The 19,437-nt window shown below is 34.4% G+C and overlaps 1 protein-coding gene across 2 annotated transcripts in view; it reads right to left on the bottom strand.

Annotated features, from left to right (window-relative positions):
* Positions 1-19,437, bottom strand: part of LOC110102954 (lysine-specific demethylase 5D) — a 104,345-nt gene that overhangs the window by 75,019 nt on the left and 9,889 nt on the right. For both annotated transcript variants that reach the window (XM_020831477.2, XM_028695408.1), the window contains exons 2-5: positions 16,760-16,817; positions 16,283-16,405; positions 12,448-12,505; positions 12,217-12,353 (exon numbers count right to left, since the gene is read on the bottom strand). In XM_020831477.2, coding sequence (XP_020687136.1) covers positions 12,217-12,353; positions 12,448-12,505; positions 16,283-16,405; positions 16,760-16,817 — 376 coding nt within the window. The remainder of the gene's footprint in view (positions 1-12,216; positions 12,354-12,447; positions 12,506-16,282; positions 16,406-16,759; positions 16,818-19,437) is intronic.

The following is a 19,437-nucleotide window of genomic DNA, read 5'->3' on the forward strand; positions in this document are numbered from 1 at the left end:
TAACATACTACAAGCCTAATTAGCTTTCATAAGTTGTCTCTTTCAGGCACCTTGAGATTAAGGTTGATGTACATGTCGAAATGTGTTTTCGAGATTAACATCAACTTGTTTGTTGGGTGCGGGCATGTCATACCATTTTTCACTGAATAGATTAAAGGAATAAAGCATGACCGCTTGCCATTTTTCATTGAATAGATTAAAAGAATAAAGCATGACCGCTTGTGGTTTAGAGATGCTAGAAATAATTGAAATGAGATCAAAAACATAGCATGACTATAAGTTGTCTATAAGTTTCAATTTGAATAGGAAAAGACAGTTTGATGCACACAAGGCTAGATTGGTGCATTTAATTTTGATTGGTGAACTTGTTAATAACATAGTTACAAATTACTTTTATCCCTTCATGATCTTTTTTTTCAATTAATTGTAAGTATAAGGCTGTTTTCTTTTATTACCTTCATAGGAAAAATTTTATGAATATGACTCCTTCCTGTTATTAGGAATGGCTATCTATAAATGCCAATGCCTTAATTGAGAAAAAAGAATATTCTAAAGATTAGATTTTAGTTTTATCTTATTTGATAAGGATATTTTTTGCCCTTGGGGTGAGAATTTCACCATATCCTGAAGAGATGTTAAAGAAGAGAAAACCATAGTGGGGTCTAAGATCATGCCAAGATAAGTTTGTCAAATGCCCTAGCCTTTCCTTTTTGTCTTCACGATGAGCTCAGCATTCTCTAAGCGACTGAACAAGCTCCGAAGCAGCAACAATCGACCAAATCCTCTCTGTTGACCTCAATATTAGTGTCAAGATCGGGTCGACCGTAAAAGTGAAAGCGCGTAACTCACCTGACACGTGTCTATCGAAAACATAAATCTCCAGCATGGCCTCCGATTGCTAAACGTATAGTGTCAATGCATCCAGAGCAACAGAAACAATTAAGATCGACACAAATATTGATCGGGTCATCAATCGGCGAAAATCTTCTGCCTCGTGACCCCAAGCCGTCAGCCATGCCTCCAACCATCACCTTAAGGTAAACTCCTCTGTTTCTCCTTCTCCTCTTCCTCCTTCTTTTCTTCTCTTTCTCCTTCTCCCCCAAACTTTTTTTTTTCTTCTTCTTTCTTCCTCCTCTATTTCCCCCCATTTTTTCTTCTTCTTTCCCTCCTCTTCTTCTCCTTCTCCTTCACCTTCTTCTTCATCCTCCTCCTTAAACCTAAATTTGACCCTAATCCTAATTTTTTTTATTTCTCCATTTCCATCCCTCAAATCCCACATCCTCCTTCACAAAAAATCTCTCCTACACATACTACACCAAAAAACCCCATCATCACCTACTTTCTCTCTAGACTTAGAGAGAGAAAATTCATGATTTCTCCTTTCAAATACATCATTCTTCACCTCCTAAACCTCCTCCCTCTCATTCGTTCTTTTCCCTCAACCTAGAGAGAGAAAAATCTCTAATTCTCTCTCTAAATTTGGAGGGAGAGAGAAATTCTCTCTCTAACACATCCCTCACCATAAACGCATTCCTACACCATTTCCATCAAAACCTCTTTCCCCTCCCTTTCTCTCTCTATAAAGAGAGGTTGCACCCTAACCCCATTTAATATATATAGATATATGCATATAATTAAATTAAATAAATCATAACAAAAAAATAATTAAGCATCACATGCTTCGTGCACCATGTCGTCTCGTCATTTCACTGTCGCTGCCGCTTCCACTGTGCACCTAAGGTATAACCCTGACATTAACTATTTTTTAATTTGTGTATGACATAAAAACCCGTGACCACTCTTATTAGCGAGTAAAAAATACAAGTATATGTGACCACTTTTATTAATAAGCGGGGAAATTCGTATGTATAGAAATAAGCACTCGTGACCGCTTTTATTAGCCAGCGAGAAAATATAAGTACTCGTGGCCGCTATTATTAGCAAGCGGAGAAATTCGTATACACTAATATAAGTATATGTGACTGCTTTTATTAGCGAGCGATAAAATATAAGAATCTATGACTGCTATTATAACGAGCGGACAAATTCATATGCATAAATATTATTACCCGTGACCGCTTTTATTAGCGAGTAGAGAAATTTATATACATAATCTAAGCATAGGTGATTGCTTTTATTAGCAAGAAAATTTGTATATATGAAAAACTAAGTACCAGTGACTGCTTCTTTTAAGAGGCGGGGAAATATTGTGCTTTATAAACAGTTACTTGAAGACTCGTGACTCTTTTATTAGCAGATGGGGAATAAAAATTTCAGCTGTAATATAACTCGACACCTAATAAGACTGATTTTATTAGCAGAAGGGAATGCTTAGCACACCCGATGCAACCCTCTACATGGGGAGACGTGGGGTGCTGCCGAAATTTACAACAAAATGCAGGACTTAGACAATTTAGAAAAATCATAATCTAACTCAACTTCTTAGTCAATAAAATATAAAATGCTCGACCTCCGAGATTTTAAACACAAAACAAAACATAACATAGTAGAGAACCAAACTTCTCTCCCTTAGCTCTTAACTCGCTCACACCTATATCCCCAGCAACACTCCTTGAAAAAACAAAAAAGTAAAAATTTAACTAAGCCTCCACTCCTATTTATAACATAAAATTCAAATCATTTATGGGCCCCACCAGCATAGGATCCCTTTGCCAAAAGATTGGGAAGGTACATTTGCGGGTCCCACCAGCACAGGATACTTTGCTAAAAGATAAGGAAGGTACATTTGTGAGCCCCACCAGCTTAGGGTCTATGTTTAAAATGTGTGAATATGTCATTTCAAGATTCTTATTTTGAATTCCTTTAGAATTCCCAAGCGTAAACACATCAGAATATGAGCGGTAATTATCCTAAAAAATGGGAGGGTAAAATAAAAAATAATTTACTTTTCTTACGAAAATGTATTTATATTAATAGTTACCAAGTAGGATCCCCCACATATCCTCAAAAATTATTCTGGCTAAACGCTTCAGAAACATCAACCACATTGCAAGCCATGGGAGCACATGGTAACATATACGCCAACTGTTAAAGTCAGGAGACTCATACGCCCTGAGAATTTATCGTACACCCCATTAACATTTGCCATTGAAAAGAAACAAAATAGTATATTATTATGTGTCACGAGTTGTACAACCCTTCATTAAAATATGCGTGACGCACCAAATCACCGAAGAGTATACTAAAGATATACAAAAGCATTATACAGATACATCAAGTGGCATGTATGTCTACTGCCAATCATGCAAGCACACTAAGTAACATGCACACATATCGTCGATTATCCAAATATCCAACTAAATTATGAAAGTGCATTGAGATTCGTGCAAGTGCTTCAAACAAGTTTACCGCACAATGTGTAAATGCATTACATAAGTATACTATGCAACATACAAATAAAGCATGCATGCAAGTCAACAATACGCAAACATATCTTGTATGTACCAAATATAACATGCAAACACATCATTCATGCGTCACTCAACATACAAAATATTATTCAAACGAAAGAAGCAGTGCGTAAATGCATATGCTAACACACAGGTATACACAGTGCTTTAAAAACCGGACCGGACCGACCGGTTCGATCGGTTCAACCGTGAACCGGTCACAAGGCCGGTCCGGTTCAGCCCTAAAACCGGTTCTGCAAAGAACCGGACTGAACCAGTCAAAATCGCCGGTTCAACCGGCGAACCAGTCTGGTTATTTTTGAACCGGCCAGTTCAAATCTCACAAATTTTAAGTATTTTTTTAAATAAATAAATTAATATGTATTAAAAACATTTAATTAAAGTTAAATGCATTTTATGTAATAAGTATTTTTGTCCTCAAAGCATCATGAAGCATCTTCACATGACTTCCCCATGTGCTCTCTTTGTGTAAGGAATCTAAATATGCTATATAAACAATAGCAAGAAAGTATTTCTAAGGGATGTGGGACTAAAGAAAAGAGATGAGGAGTGTATGAGTTCATAGCATATATAATGGGTATAAAACCTATTTTTAAACAGATTTTTTAATTAATTATTTTTTATGTGAGTGATAATTATTTATTAGTTAACAATAGAACCTCTCCTTGTTCTGGTTTGTTGTCCGGTCCGATTTTCAAAACCTTGGGTATACATGCAAACATACAAACACATATGCAATTATGCCAACATGCAAATGAATACGTGAATGTGGATGTGAATATGCAGATATATCATGCATAGCAGCTGCATCACATGTATAAACCATCTAATGATAATTGTATTAAATTTAAATAATACTTATTATTTATTACGTCATCCGGTTCGACCCCGGTTAGACCGGTCGAATCGTGAACCTCTCCTTGTTCTGGTTTGTTGTCCGGTCCGATTTTCAAAACCTTGGGTATACATGCAAACATACAAATACATATGCAATTATGCCAACATGCAAATGAATACGTGAATGTGGATGTAATATGCAGATATATCATACATAGCAGCTGCATCACATGTATACACCATCTAAATACATTATGTGAAGCACACTCAAAAGCACGCATTTCGCATGGGCCCCGACGAGCGTGACACATGTACAAACGTGACGGTTGAGAATATTGCGCGTACCAAAAGAGAAATAACAAATGAACCATTGAGCATGCATATCATGAAAATTTAAATTGCTCGTACGAGCTCCGTCAAGGACTATAAACACAAGCATGACGTTCAAGAATGTTATGCGAGCTATAAAAATGATAAGTAAATTCTAAGACTATTAAAATGCACACATCTTACTTAGAAATGAAATATGAACTACCTCATGGGCCTCAACGAGCGTGACATTTACGTGACGTCTAAGGATACTACGCTCGTTAAAAAAACTAATGAATGAATTTTCAAACGTAAAATATACATTGTATAAGTACACTAACATATACATGCATCTTATTTAAAATAAAATTTAAGATACACGCATAAGCCTCAACAAGCATTATATATTTTCCTAAGTGACATCTAAGGATGTTGCGCGGGTCAAAAGTGAACTTTAGGTCAAGTTCGATCACCCTCTTTGAATGGACCGGAATTGACACGATTTGAACAACCAAACAAATACACAGTAGAACCCCGATCGAAGTATTTGATTTTATACATTCATATTAGACATTCAAAATCTATTACACGAAAGTTTAACTATTAAAAGCATAAACTCTTAGAACCGACACTCGTTGAAGTTAACCAGAGTATTTAATTGTATACATTCATATTAGTCCTTCAAGATCTCTTACAAAAAACAATTCCCATATTAAAATGAATACACCCAGATCTGATATCTACACAATAACTCAAAAAATTAGGATCTAAATTTGATTCTTTGTTTGCAAGCAAACAGAGTTGACAAGGTTCGACTAATGAAATAACAATGTCCATAAAATCTCAATGATGATCGTGCTGAATGCAAATCTCAATAGGAGAGGTCCACACAAATTTCAAAGAATTGCCCCCAAATCTCAAAGTTAATTATTTGAGGCTCAAATTTAAATAAAAGTTTCAAATCTATTACTCTTCGAATATTTAAAATATCTAAGCGAAAAAAATTACATAAACACTTAAAGTAAAAATCCTTCCACTCTTCATAATAGTTTGTTGATGTGAATAAATATGAAAAACAATTCAACTCACAAAGAGCAAATATCTAGTTGAGAATATCACTATGATTCATTCTCAAGCCATCTTCTGTCAGTAAGAGCGTGGCACGTATCCTCTAACCAGTGATTCGCCGTCAAATGGCACCACAAATAAACAATTAAAATCGGGGCCCTCTTATCGGGTGATTTTACTATCAAATCGTACCACTAAATTACGGTCATGCCCAGTGCCCACATGTTCTCCAACAGCTCTAAATGTTAGAGTAATGAATTAGCAATGTATAATTAATAGGGCACAAAGTCCTTTGTTGGCTAAGGTGGACTCAAATAAGTCCCCTTAAGCAAACATTCATCGCAAATTTACAAGGTACCCTTAGATGAAGCAGCTCATGGTTGCCGACAAGGATCCTTCAATCAAGTTTGGTCGACTACCCCCTCGGACTAAGTAGACTAGGAACCATGATGACCCTGGACGACGGAACCATGGGATCTTGATCGAGTTCATCATCATTTCCCCCACCATCCGCTTTAAGTGAGCGGTGATAAATTTTAGATTTTCAATATCTAATTCTGCTACTACTATATATTAGATACTACATATTAGTTCAATGACTAGCCTTAATAGAAATTTCTCTCCCGTTATCGGGAGAGGTAATTAACTATAGGGGCTTGCGCCTATAATTAACAATAACTTAGATTATAAAGTCCTGGCAAAATGAGAGAGAAATCTCAATGTCACGTCTTATCTAAAAATTCAATGTCTTTTAAAAATTTATCCTGGAACTTAAACTTGTTCAAACTCTCCTCGCCGAAACAAAAAAAGAAAGGGTTGCAGAGAGATCGGGGCTTGAATTTTTGGAGCCCACAGTCTCCTCCACAAATCAATAGGACGATGCACGTGTCTTTAATTTTTCAATAACATAATTTTCATAAACAAAACAATAGGTGATGTCAGGCAGTTCTTGGAAAGGTGTTAACCAGCAGAATAAGGGTAATTCCACAGTATATGGCAACCTAATTCCTCAAAAAGCAGAATATACAGGACATTCCTGCACGAAATTCTACAGTATGCGGCAACCTAAATTCCTCAACAAGCTAGTGGACCCAAGAAATTGATGGACAGCCTGATTTGATTGGGAGGGAATCGGGAAGTTTCCTAATCAAGAGGGAGCTGTTTAGGAAGGTTTTTAATCAAAGGGGGGGTTATTTAAGAATGTTTAAATTGCAATTGTGAAGAAATTATTTAAGTAAGAGACCTAATTTGAATTCAAATTTTAAAAGGGAATTATTTAGGGAAAAGGAGGAGGAATTAAGGGGGGTTGTTTAGGAAAGTTTTAATTATAATTGGGAGGAAATTAATTAGAGAAATAAATCAAATTTGAATTCAAATCTGAAAGGGAATTATTTAAGAAAAGGGGGGCTGATTTTGGAGGAAATTATGGGAGCCTATTTAAGGCTAACAATACGGTGATTTAGATTATGTTTGGAGAGTTTGCTGAAGTTAGTTTATTCATAGGTTATTTTGGCTTTAACCGGTCTTCCTCTCCAATTGAAGATCCAACCGTATCTTGCTATTTTCTTTCGTATATCTTGTAATAAAAATAATTTTAGTGTATTTTTCTTCCTAATTTCTTATTGTTGTTTGCTAATTTTGAGGAAATTGCATACACTTCCTATTAAAGTGGTATCATATCACTTTTTTGGGACCTATGATGGCAAAAAAAGTTGATGCCTTAGAAGAGCGTCTTAACGGAAAAGTTGGCCAATTCAAATCGGCATTTAAGGATAGAATGACATCAATGGAGGAAAAGTTTTTAAACCTAGAAGGAATGATAAGGAAATTATTGGAGCTTCACACCCAAGCGACAACATCGGAGGTGAGAGCATTGTTGATTGCATTGCAAAGTGGAGGAAACCCTAATATAGGGATTATGAGGGGGGGGGGGGGGGGTCGGGGGGGGAAATTTTTGGGGGGAGAAGACCCAAGCAAGAAGAGAAACTTGAGTTTTCTTGCCACCAGATTTCTTCCAAGGAGGGGAAAGGGTGAAGGAGTGGGGTTTTTAATGGAGTTGAAAAGTTTGGAAGAAGAAGAAGAAGATGGGGAGAAAATAGAAGCACCAAACATGGTTCAGCCACTCCTATAACAATATCGGGAGTTGTTCCAGCCAATTCAGGGGCTGCCAACTCCACAGGAATGTGAGCATGCAATCATCTTGAAGGAATGAGTCTCACTTATCAGTGTTTGTCTGTATATCATCATTCCCAAATCTAGAATGATGAGATCGAGAGATTGATTAGGGAGATGCTGGAGAAAGAGATCATTCGACCCAGTGTTAATCCATTTTTTTAGTCCAATGTTATTAGTCAAGTGCTTCAATTTTCTTCATTCTTGAAGGAAGGCACTTATCATTGTTTGTATGCATCCTCATCCCCAAATCCAGAAGGATGAGATCGAGATATTGATTAAGGAGATGCTGGAGAAAGAGATCATACTGTTGCAAATCTATTTTCATGGCTTATGTTTTGATGATTGACAAAGACTATTTCTCTTGGACTGCTTGTTGCTTCTAACTTTTCAGGAATCGAAGATCGGACGAACAAGACAAAGCCAGTTCAGGATTGCGTAGGTTTAGGGTTGAGTCAGTCTGTACTTTTGTTTTTCACTTTTTGAGTCTACTTGTAATGGTCAAAGAGACTGATGCTAAGTAACTCTACACACACACACTTGAGAGACTTAGAATTTCTGTTTTTACTCATATCGGCCAGGACGATTTTTATATCGGCCTGAGCTTCAGGAGGAAGCAAAAGGAGGTAGGTTCTCAGCCTTTCCGGGGTGGCAAAAAGGAGGTTCTTGTGAGGGCTTCTCCGCCTAGCCGTGGGGGCTAAAGGAGAGTCACGTTTTGTAGTGCAATACTTGGAGGGTGCCTCCAAGGAGTGGACGTAGGTCGAGTTGACCGAACCACTATAAATTTCTATGTTCTTGTTTTCTTACTTCCGCACTTTTAATTCCGCATTTATTTTTTGTGGCGTGATTTTGGTTTATGTTTTTTATTCTTTGTTAAAAGAAATTTTAAAATACCAATTCACCCCCCCCCTCTTGGTTAGCTTGGGCCAGTTCTATAGGGCTTAACATCCCTAATGAACTATCACATACGACCCTGTACTAATCCATTTTTTAGTCCAGTGCTATTAGTCAAGTGCTTCAGTAGCAGTTTTCTTCATTCCACCTTGAGGACAATGTGGCACTTTGGGAGGGTAGTATTGATGGACCGACTGATTTGATTGGGAGGAAATCGAAAAGTTTCCTAATCAAGAGGGAGCTGTTTAGAAAGGTTCTTAATCAAAGGGGGGTTATTTAGGAATGTTTAAGTTACAATTGGGAGTGAATTATTTAAGCAAGAGACCTAATTTGAATTCAAAATCTAAGAGGGAAATATTTAGGAAAAATGAGTAATTAAGGGGAGTTTGTTTAGGAAAGTTTTAATTACAATTGGAAGAGAATTAATTAATGAAATAAATCTAATTTGAATTCAAATCTGAAAGGGAATTATTTAGGGAAAGGGGCTGATTTGGGAGGGAATTATGTGAGCCTATTAAAGGCTAACAATAGGGTGATTTCATATTAGGTTTTCAGAGTTTGCAGAATTTAGTTTAGTATTAAGTTATTTGGGCTCTAGCCGGCGGCTAGGGATTTGGGAGAGCTGGATCTTCCTCTCCAATTGAAGATCCAACTGTATCTTGCTATTTTCTTCCATATATCTTATAATAAAAATAATTTTGGTGTGTTTTTCTTCCTAATTTCTTTTTTTTCATTCGTTGATTTCGAGAAAATTTTATTCACTTCCTATCAGAATTTGCAGAAAAAGTGTGCTGAAAATTAGGCTTTCAACCAGATACCACCCCTGTAAAGACTTTTCCCAACCATCCATGCACGTGTGATTTTTATCAACTATGAATTGATTTCCATTTCTTTTATTTTCTGGTGTCTTGATTAGGTACCAATTAGCACGAGAATTGGCCTAAGTTTAATTTGGGCAACACTTGCATCCATTTGAAAGCCCAAGAATTAAATATAGTTTGATGAGCATGTCAACTTTGGTTGGTCCTATGAATAGGGTTGGCTTGCCGCCTTAATGGATTTTTATCGAGCTAATTAATTAGGTCAGTGATTACATTTTTAGAAGGCCCTAAGTGAAAATGGAAAAATATTGCAAGGGATTTTATTATGATATTTCCATAATCTAGACATGGGTGTGATAGCATTTGGGTGATTATTGACAGACTAATAAAATCAACTCACTTTTGATTTATCAAACAAACTGATTTGGTAGACAAATTGATACGCTTGTATGTGAAAAAAATTGTCAGATTGCATAGTACTCCAGAAGTTATTGTTTGAGAAAGAGATGTTCGATTTACTTGTAAGTTGTGGAAAGACATTAATGAAAGCTTGGGCACAAAACTATATTTCAGTACAGCCTTTCATCCCCAGACAAACGATCAATCTGAAAGAACAATTCAGATATTAGAAGACTTGTTGAGATTATGTAATGTGGACTTTCGAGATAGCTAGGAAGACCATACCAATGATAGAATTTGCTTACAACAATAGTAATCAATCAAGCATAAAAATGGCACCATATAAAGCACTTTATGGTAGAAAGTGTAGAACACATTTAAATTAGGTTGAAGTAGGAGAAAGATAGTTGATGGGCCAGAGCTAGTTAATGAGGTAGCGGAGAAAATTAAATTAATTAGAGATAATTTGAAAGCTGCCCGGGATCGCCAACATAAATATTATGACCCCAAACACAAAGCAATAGACTTTGAAGATGATGATTTTGTATTTATAAAAGATAAACCTATTAAAGGTACAATGAAATTTGATTGAGGAAGCAAGTTGAGTACCAGATATATATGACATTTCAAGTTATTGAGAAGATTGATAAGGTTACTTACAAACATGCACTACCAGTTGACATTTCAGATATTCATAATGATTTTCATATATCAATGCTAAAGAAATAGGTTACGTCAATCAATGAATTTTGCATGATGAAATTGATATACAAAAAAATCTAACTTATATTGAGTAATGTGAAAGAATATTAAATTATGATATGAAAAAGCTTAGAAACCATCAGATCCCATATGTTAAAGTGACATGAAAATACAAAACAAACAAAAAAACAACTTGGGAGAAGAAAGAAGAAATAAGATGGAAACTCCCTCATTTGTTTGGTGAACTACTAAGACAATGAATTTTGAAGAAGAAAATTCAATAAAAAGGGGAGGACTATAATACCCAAAAATTTTCAAAAGGTAAACATAATTTTTTCCGAAATCATACCCCATTTTTCACACATTCAGAAAAATATCTAACTTATTTTTATAAAATTCTATTTTTCATTTCGATCATTTTGATATATATAAGCATATGTAAAATATAAGCCTAATATAGAGGTGAGACCAAAGGACAAATCCATGGCACAGAGTTGTGCATAATATGAGGGCATATGAGTAGGAGGTGTGAGGTGGAGATGATTGCGGTCAAGAGACGGGTCATCCGACCTATCGGAGAGAAGCAATTTGGCATAGCATGGATATTTGAGTGAGATAGTTAATGTTCAAAAGACTTGGTGAGAATGCAAGTTAACATAGGTATACGGATGCAAGTTGACACATATATATAGAAGGCGTGCAAGTGTGGAATTAACTAGCTAGGCGATGAACATTTGAACAGATCCAAAAAAATCAAAAAAAAATGCATATGAAAATTTAGCAGTAGGCAAATTACAAGAACAAAACTGAGGTATGTAAATAGATAATGCTTCTAAATGTTTATAGTTTTTTGCATCATCGTTTTTTCCACTTATTGTATTCAAACAAGTTATAAAAATGGCATGAATTTCACCTCATCAACAATTGAAAAGTCCAGCATCAAACTTGGCCACTAATTCAAACGTGTAAAAACTTGGTGATAAAAACTGTAGCCACAGATGGATAACACTATCATGGCCACGAAATCAAACCTATGAAGAATATGTGATGTGGAATTCCAAAAGAATGGTGGTTTTTATATGAATAATGGACTCATTGCTGGATAACCTGCACCTGTGAAGTTAAATTCTACTAATTAAATGAAATCAATAAGGTTATGTTATGCCTAACATGGACCGAGGGGTTCCAAAAGCACTCTATATTTACCTAGCACCCACTTTACTGCAGAGAAAAACACCAGTATTTAAACTTCCCAAATCAATTTTACAAGCAAGACTTAAAAACGTCATTCAATCATATCAACAGATATCTAAAGGTTTCGTTTGGGACAGATTTCTTACTATCTTTTAAAGCAATTTTGTTATTGTTTTATAAAGCAGCTTTGAATACAAAACTTTCTAGTTCAAAAAATTTTTGTACGAAAAAGATGCACTAGAAAGTAGTAAAAAATATGTCCCAAACAAAGCCAAAACCAAGTAAAAAGATAAGATCCTAACCAAACTAGTGGGCAGGATTATCCAAATTGCTTCTGAATCAAGTTGAAAAAAGTGTACATTAAAAGGGAAAGAATATGTAGGAAAAACCTTTGCAACAACACAAAGAAGCTCTTCATGAGATAAAATAGCCGCCTTGCGATACATGCGATACAAATCTGCACCAAATCTACCATGAGGTAGCCAGTCAGCAGGAGCGAAATTGACAGCTTCAGCACAATTTAAGCCTAGGAAAGCAGGCAATATTCTGAGTACTTTAGAAAACCAGAAAATAATATGCTACGTCACCAAAGATTTAAAATTTTATAATTGCAAACTTACCAAAATTAAAACCCCCATGGAAGGACTTGGGGAAAGTAACGACAAAATTTCTAGGCTCCTGACAAAACACAATATCAAAAAAATAAATAAAAATAAAAACAAACAGGATAGTCCACACCTGTAAAATAAGTATGACTTTATAAAATATTGTTAGGCCAGATTAGAAATGTTGCCATAATGATGCATATTCAATGTTCAAGAATTCCAGACTATTAATGAAGATGCAGAGATATAACTTTAACTTGAAAACCTAAACTAATCCCACGTTTCAAAATATGAAATGTGGATAGAACAAATTTTTATACAAAAGGTATTAACATAGCTTTCCTAGATCAAAATGGTGGATAATAAGGCCTGTAAACAGCCACCACAGGACTAACTCAAATGCTCAAAGCTCAACATTTAATTAATACTCATCCCGAAGTTGTTTGAAAAAATTTATAGAAAGATAGATACATAAAATATGTAATAAAATATAAATAACAGTATAGATTGTTATACTTAGCAGACTACGGAGGTGAGTTAAGAGCAAAGAAAACCCTTCCTGAATCCTGCTGATTATTTAGGTATAATATCCTTATATATTGCTTCAAGTCATATCCTTATAATTAATAATGTTGATATTCAAGTCATTAAGGATATATATGCAAGAACTATTACTTGTGTTCAAACATAAGATGATTTAACCAAGTATTTTCCTATTTCTGTCGGATTACATCAATGACCAGCCTTAAGCCTATATCTTTTTGCTTTAGTCATGGATGTTCCCACTAGACGTTTGAAAGAGATTGTACCATGGTGTATTCTTTTTGCTGATGATATTCTTCTTGTTGATAAGGCTAGAGAGAGAGTTGAACATAAAACTGAATTTTGAAGGTCAATCTTAGACCCTTAAAGGTTTTCGCTTGTGTAGATCTAAAACCAAAAGTATGGAGTGTAATTTTAATAGTAATAGATCTAGTTAGTGATTGTGATTTGGGCATCAAGTCATTAATAAGATTACACGTTTTAGATATATTGGGTCTAACAAAGTGATGGTGCAATAGATGGAAATATTATTAATAGAATTCAAGTTGGAAGGTTGAAGTGGAGGAATGCATCGAGATTGTTATAATACCCAAAAAGTCAAATATACATATAAGCATAAATTTCCTATAAACGTTGACTTATTTTCATTAAATTCTACTTTTTAATTTTGAGCATTTCAACATAGAAGTATATTTAAATATTAATCTAATTTAAAACTAAGCTAATTAACTATTAATTGATAACTATTATCAGTTAATAAATAGTCATTTAATTATTTTATTAATATTATTGTAGCTTACCCGCTTACATAGGCATGCAAGGGCTGAATAACAGATGGTTGTAATCAGCTGCGGATATTTGCCTTGGGAAATATTAGTGGAACTTAATGTTATTATTATATTAGGTGGCCTAAAGCATTCAACTACAGCCATTTGTACATTTCTTTTCCCTTCTCATTCACGGCATTTCCTGGCCTACGAAGCAGCTGCTTGCTACCGAGAGAAATCTGCGACCACATGAGGGGGACGCAGGCCGGAATTGGTGCTAAGGCTGTTATAGCTAATTTCTAGGTTTAGGTAAGGAAATTTTATTTCTGAAATCAGGTATATAAAACAGAAGAGAGCTACTGAATTGCTAAATTGCAGAACTTGATAAGTAATTGTTGAAATATGTGTAGTTGTTGCTGAAATTTCAGCATAGGACTGTTGTGTAAATGGCTGAAATCAACTGTGTTGCTGAAATCAATAAGAAAAAGAAAAAAAAAACGGTAAGTAGAGTATTATTTTTGGTTGAAAGTAGGTAATGGTTACTGATGCATTTTACTAAAATATAGGGATTGGTGAAATCAATTTGCCGAATTTAATAAAGAAAGAGAAGAAAGGAAGGGAGTTAGGTTGAATAAGGAAAAGTTTAGTAGATGCGGTGTGAAATGGAAAAAGAAAGCAGGATCTAGGAAAATAAATTCATGGCAAGGTGAGATACCCAAATGATGTCATAGGAAATAGTAAAAATTTTATATATTTATAAATTCATATTTGTTATGCTTATGATAGCATTTATTTCAGTTTATTCCAATTTTTCATATATAAATGGTTGATTCATTAAATAGTGATTATAATAGCTGTAAGATTGTGAGAAATGAATCATATTGGAAAGATAAAATAAGTTAAATATGAGGGCTAAGCCCGCACAAGTAAAGGTGAAAGACCTGCTGAGATAAGCCTATACTCTCGAAATTTTAAAAGTTGAAAATTTAAACTCAATCTTAAATGAGATAATAACTTTAATTCTAAAAGTTAAGAGTTCATACCCAATATTGAATTAGAAAGTTGGAATGGTACAAAAGTCTATAGCCACCATATGACTTGTATAAAAATGTTGAACAAGAAACAAATCAGAAAGTGATTTTATGCATTTCTTATATCTAATTTGAAATTTTAAATGTGTTTTAAATTAATTGTCAATATGTTTATTATTTCTTATACATTGCTTGCATATTTCATTAAGCTCTAACTCATTAGCAGTGATTGTACTGCATGAAAAAAAGGAGTCAGTAGGGCACTAGATATAAAGGGTGATTGAACTTTTTATGTAGATACACTTTTGGATGTACAAAGAGATCTGAGTAGGTGTTGTACAGACACTTTTGGGTATGTAAATAAATTTTTAAAATTTTAGTAAAGATTTGTATTTCATTTGAGGTGTGCATTTATTTGAGGTATTTTACATATACTTCCTGTCATAAAGTATAAAAAATAGATATGTTAAGATAGTCTTATAAATAGGTTACTTCTTACTCGTCTGATTATGATAGAAGTGGTCAGAATGGGTGCAAGTAAGAAGAAAGTTCGTTCAAATTCTCCTACTCTGTTATGCTCTTGATTTACTATAGAGTGTTAAAATGAGGTGGGACACTTATTGTGTGATAAAAAAGTCCCCCTCAAACTTAAAAGAAAAACTTTATAAGATAGTGGTGATACCTAGAATGCTTTGTGATGCATAATGTTGGCCATTAAAAGAGAAGCATAATATTAAGTGTTGCAGGAATGAGGATGATCAGGTGGATGAGTGGCTTTACTCTTAGAGACGTGATACAAAATGAGCATACACGTGAAAAGGTTGAAGTAGCTCATGTGGAAGATATGATTAGAAAGAGTCACCTTAGATGGTTTGGTCACATAAAACAGCAGCCTTTCGATGACTTGATTAGGAAAGTAGATTTATTAGATTTGGTTTATATTAGGAAAGGCAGAGGTGGACCTAAAGAACTTGGTTATAAAATTTAAAAATGATCTTTCTTTATTAGATTTAAATGAGAATTTATATATATATATATATATATATGTTATGTATGTACATACATGTATGTATATATGAGTCAAGCATAGCTCACTAGAAATAGGATTGTCATCATTCCTAGGACAATCTTATTTCATAATATCAGTTTCCAGTTTTTAAGAGCTTCTGAATATTCCTTTCGCTTGGAAAATAGCTGCCTTTAAGGGCCACCAAAAGATTTATTGACTATCACGGGGCTAGCACTTGAGTGGAAGAATTAGACTAATAGCTATGGCTTGGGATACTATTTAATAAGTCTCATGTAGTTGTATAAAGAAGTGGCTATTTCTTGCATGCTGAATGATTTGAAAATTTAGCACAAAGTATCAAAAGCATTCAACGAAAGCAATGAAAACTAAATTGAAGAAAAAAGAGAAAAATAGGAGTTCTAGTTATAGACCCATCTCTTAAATACGAATTTAATGTGCAAGTCAGACATAATCATGACTGTTTTCTTCCTTTAACTAACCTGAATGACACTGTAGACCGGAATACCATTATCTTGCAGAATGGACGGATTAAGCATGGTCACAAGTTGAAAGAGTAGATCAGGTTGTGCATCAAATAGATCTGGTAGAGTACTCCTCATGACCTGTGGCACGATTAAAACAAAAAATTTGTGGCAAGTTATGAAACTTTTTCCTGCAGTTAACCAACAATCTATGACAGAGGCTCCACCCATAACCATTACTGTACAGCATACTAAACGCCCAGTAAAAAAGAAGACATTCATATAAAATGAGGGAACGTATTACAAAATATCAAGAAGCAAAAGAAACGCACTGCAACAGATTGAATGATAAACAAAACATACACGAGAGAACATGATCATGATTGGTGACAAAAATAAAAGCAGCAACAAAGATTTCAGAAAAACAATGAATGAGAGAAAGTCGCAAAGCATGTGATGTGACATATTTAACAATTTCTGATTTCTAGCTAGTACCTGTTCAAACGCACGGGCTTCTCTACCAGGCACACCATACCAACACTTTGGATCCCCCCTAAAAAAGCATGATAACCAAATTAATACAATTATTGAACTATAGGAAAAGCAATACTTGTTAAGCAAAAAATATTTTTTTGGACAAAAATGCATAATTTAGACGGCCATAACCCAGTTTTCAAATACTATAGCCAGCTTTGTCACTCTGCTTATTTACCAAAATTCCTACTAATAGAAGTAGCAAAGAAGATAAATAAATTTACAGGATGGATGTTGAGATGATACTTTGAACCAACAGCATAAACTTGTAGATTATCCGGTTTGGTTGTCTGTCATAGAGGACATAGAGCTATTTCATAGATCAAATCACAAAAAGGTGAGTAATCCATAGATGATGTTGCCTTTTCTTTTGCTTTCTTTTGTGGGAGAAGAATATGTAAATAGGATACAGTGAATTCCACCTCATTCTCAAGGGAAGTGCTAATCCAGGACAACTCAAGATCAAGTTAAATAGAGTGAATCATTAAATACCACCTCATGCAAAAGGAGAATGATAATCCGGCAAAACCCAATTATGTAAAATAGGGTGTGCATCATATGGGCAAACTAGTTAAAATTTCAATCTTAAGTCATCTCATGCAAAGCATAAGAATAGTCAAATATTTACTGTACGACAATTTAAGAAGCAAGTAAGTAGCATTAGCATGCGAGGACAAACAAAGATAAAATATATCAAACAAGTTTTAGAAAGCACAACTTTAGGTAAGGAGAGCATTAAAAAGGCAGAAGATACTACTTCAGCAATTTTGTAAAAGAGAGAGCATCATATGGGCAAACTCAACAAGATTTCAATCTAAAGTAATCTCATGCTAAGCACAATAATTGCCAAATATTTAAGTGAATGGCAAAATTTAAGAAAGTGAGGAAGTAAGCATTTCTCAAAGAAAAAATAAAATTTAACATGATTGTTTGGACAATACAACATTGAGCTAGGAGATCATTAAAAAAGCAAGGGATGCCAAAGTATGAAATAGATAAGTAGATTGAGACAGAACCCATACTGAATGCCACAAATACCTAATAACTGTCTGAATATGCAACGCTCTTTTTGAAATGAATGAATCATTCAAAAAATGAAAGAAAACGTGAGAGGATAAGGAGCATAGAATTAGTTGAAGAAAAACTAAATAAATGGCATGCAAGAGAAGTCTACGGGGTACTATGTTTAGTATTTATAAGAAAGATTACATTATATGCCTAGCATATGATAGAGTTGTTGAGACATATGCTTAAGGTGTATATTAAAAAGTAAAAAACTAAGCGGTTGAAATACATCATTATAGTACTATATCAACTCACGATATCCTAAAAAGCTAAAGGAGAACACTATGAACAGTAATCAGGTAAAGTTGCATGGATGTCAGCATTAGTCATTGTTATAAAAAATGAGATGCTTGAGGATTGAGATGTCAGTGTGTTAAAGTTGGAAAGGCTTGAAAAGAAAATGCTTATATGAAAGTGTTCGAGTATGAAATGAATGAGATCACAGTAAAGCACTTGGCTTGTTCAGGGATATGTAAAGAAGAGTGGAACATATAAGAAAAGAAGACAAGAATACAAAATTAATGTGAAAGGAATAAAACAAACAGTCGAGACAAAAGATACAACAACAAGCCTTTACCCCCCTATGTGGGGTCGGCAACATGAATCTTTTTTCTCCATTGTGCCCGGTTAAGAGTCAAATTCTCATTTAGATTTAATAAAAAAATGTCATTTCTAATATTTTCTAACCAAGTCTTTTTAGGTCTACCTCTACCTTTCTTAACATAGGTTTTTTTTTGTTTTTTTTAACATAGGTTAAATCTAATACATCTACTCTCCTAACTGGACCTCTACCTTTCTTAACATAGGTTTTATTTTATTTTTTAACATAGGTTAAATCTAATACATCTACTCTCCTAACTGGGTTATCCAAAGGCCGACATTTTATGTGACCAAATCATCTAAGGCGGCTCTCTCTAATCTTATCTACTACTGGAGCTACTCCAACCTTTTCACGTATATGCTCATTTCATATCATTTCTCTAAGAGTAAAGCCACTCATCCACCTGATCATCCTCATTTATGCGACACTTAACTTAATATTATGCTTCTCTTTTAACAGACAACATTCTGCACCATAAAGCATTGCAGGTCTCACTACCATCTTATTGAATTTTTCCTTAAGTTTGAGAGGGACAGTTTTATCACACAACAATCCCGATGCATTCCTCCACTTCAATCATCCAACTTGAATTATACTAATAATATTTTCATCTATTTCACCATCACTCTGAACAATAGACCTAAGATATCTAAAATATGTACTCTTATTAATGGCTTGATCACCCAAAGTCACAATCCACCCACTAGATTTATTATTACTAAAATTAGACTCTATATATTCAGCTTTAGATCTACTCAAACGAAGCATTTAGACTCTAAGGTTAACCTCCATAATTCAAGTTGTCAAAGATTATAGTTGGTTTAATTCCTTCTTATACATACTTGAAGTCGTACAGTTCTTGATTTTTTTTTAGTTTATGTTATAAGAATGTCAAAATGAAATGTATATATTTCATCGAACTTATCTTCCAGTTGAAAATTATCCTCTTAAAAAAATTTTGGTTGAAAAAATA

The sequence above is a fragment of the Dendrobium catenatum genome, unplaced genomic scaffold, assembly GCF_001605985.2.
Source record: "Dendrobium catenatum unplaced genomic scaffold, ASM160598v2 fragScaff_scaffold_631, whole genome shotgun sequence".
Taxonomy (NCBI): Eukaryota; Viridiplantae; Streptophyta; class Magnoliopsida; order Asparagales; family Orchidaceae; genus Dendrobium; species Dendrobium catenatum.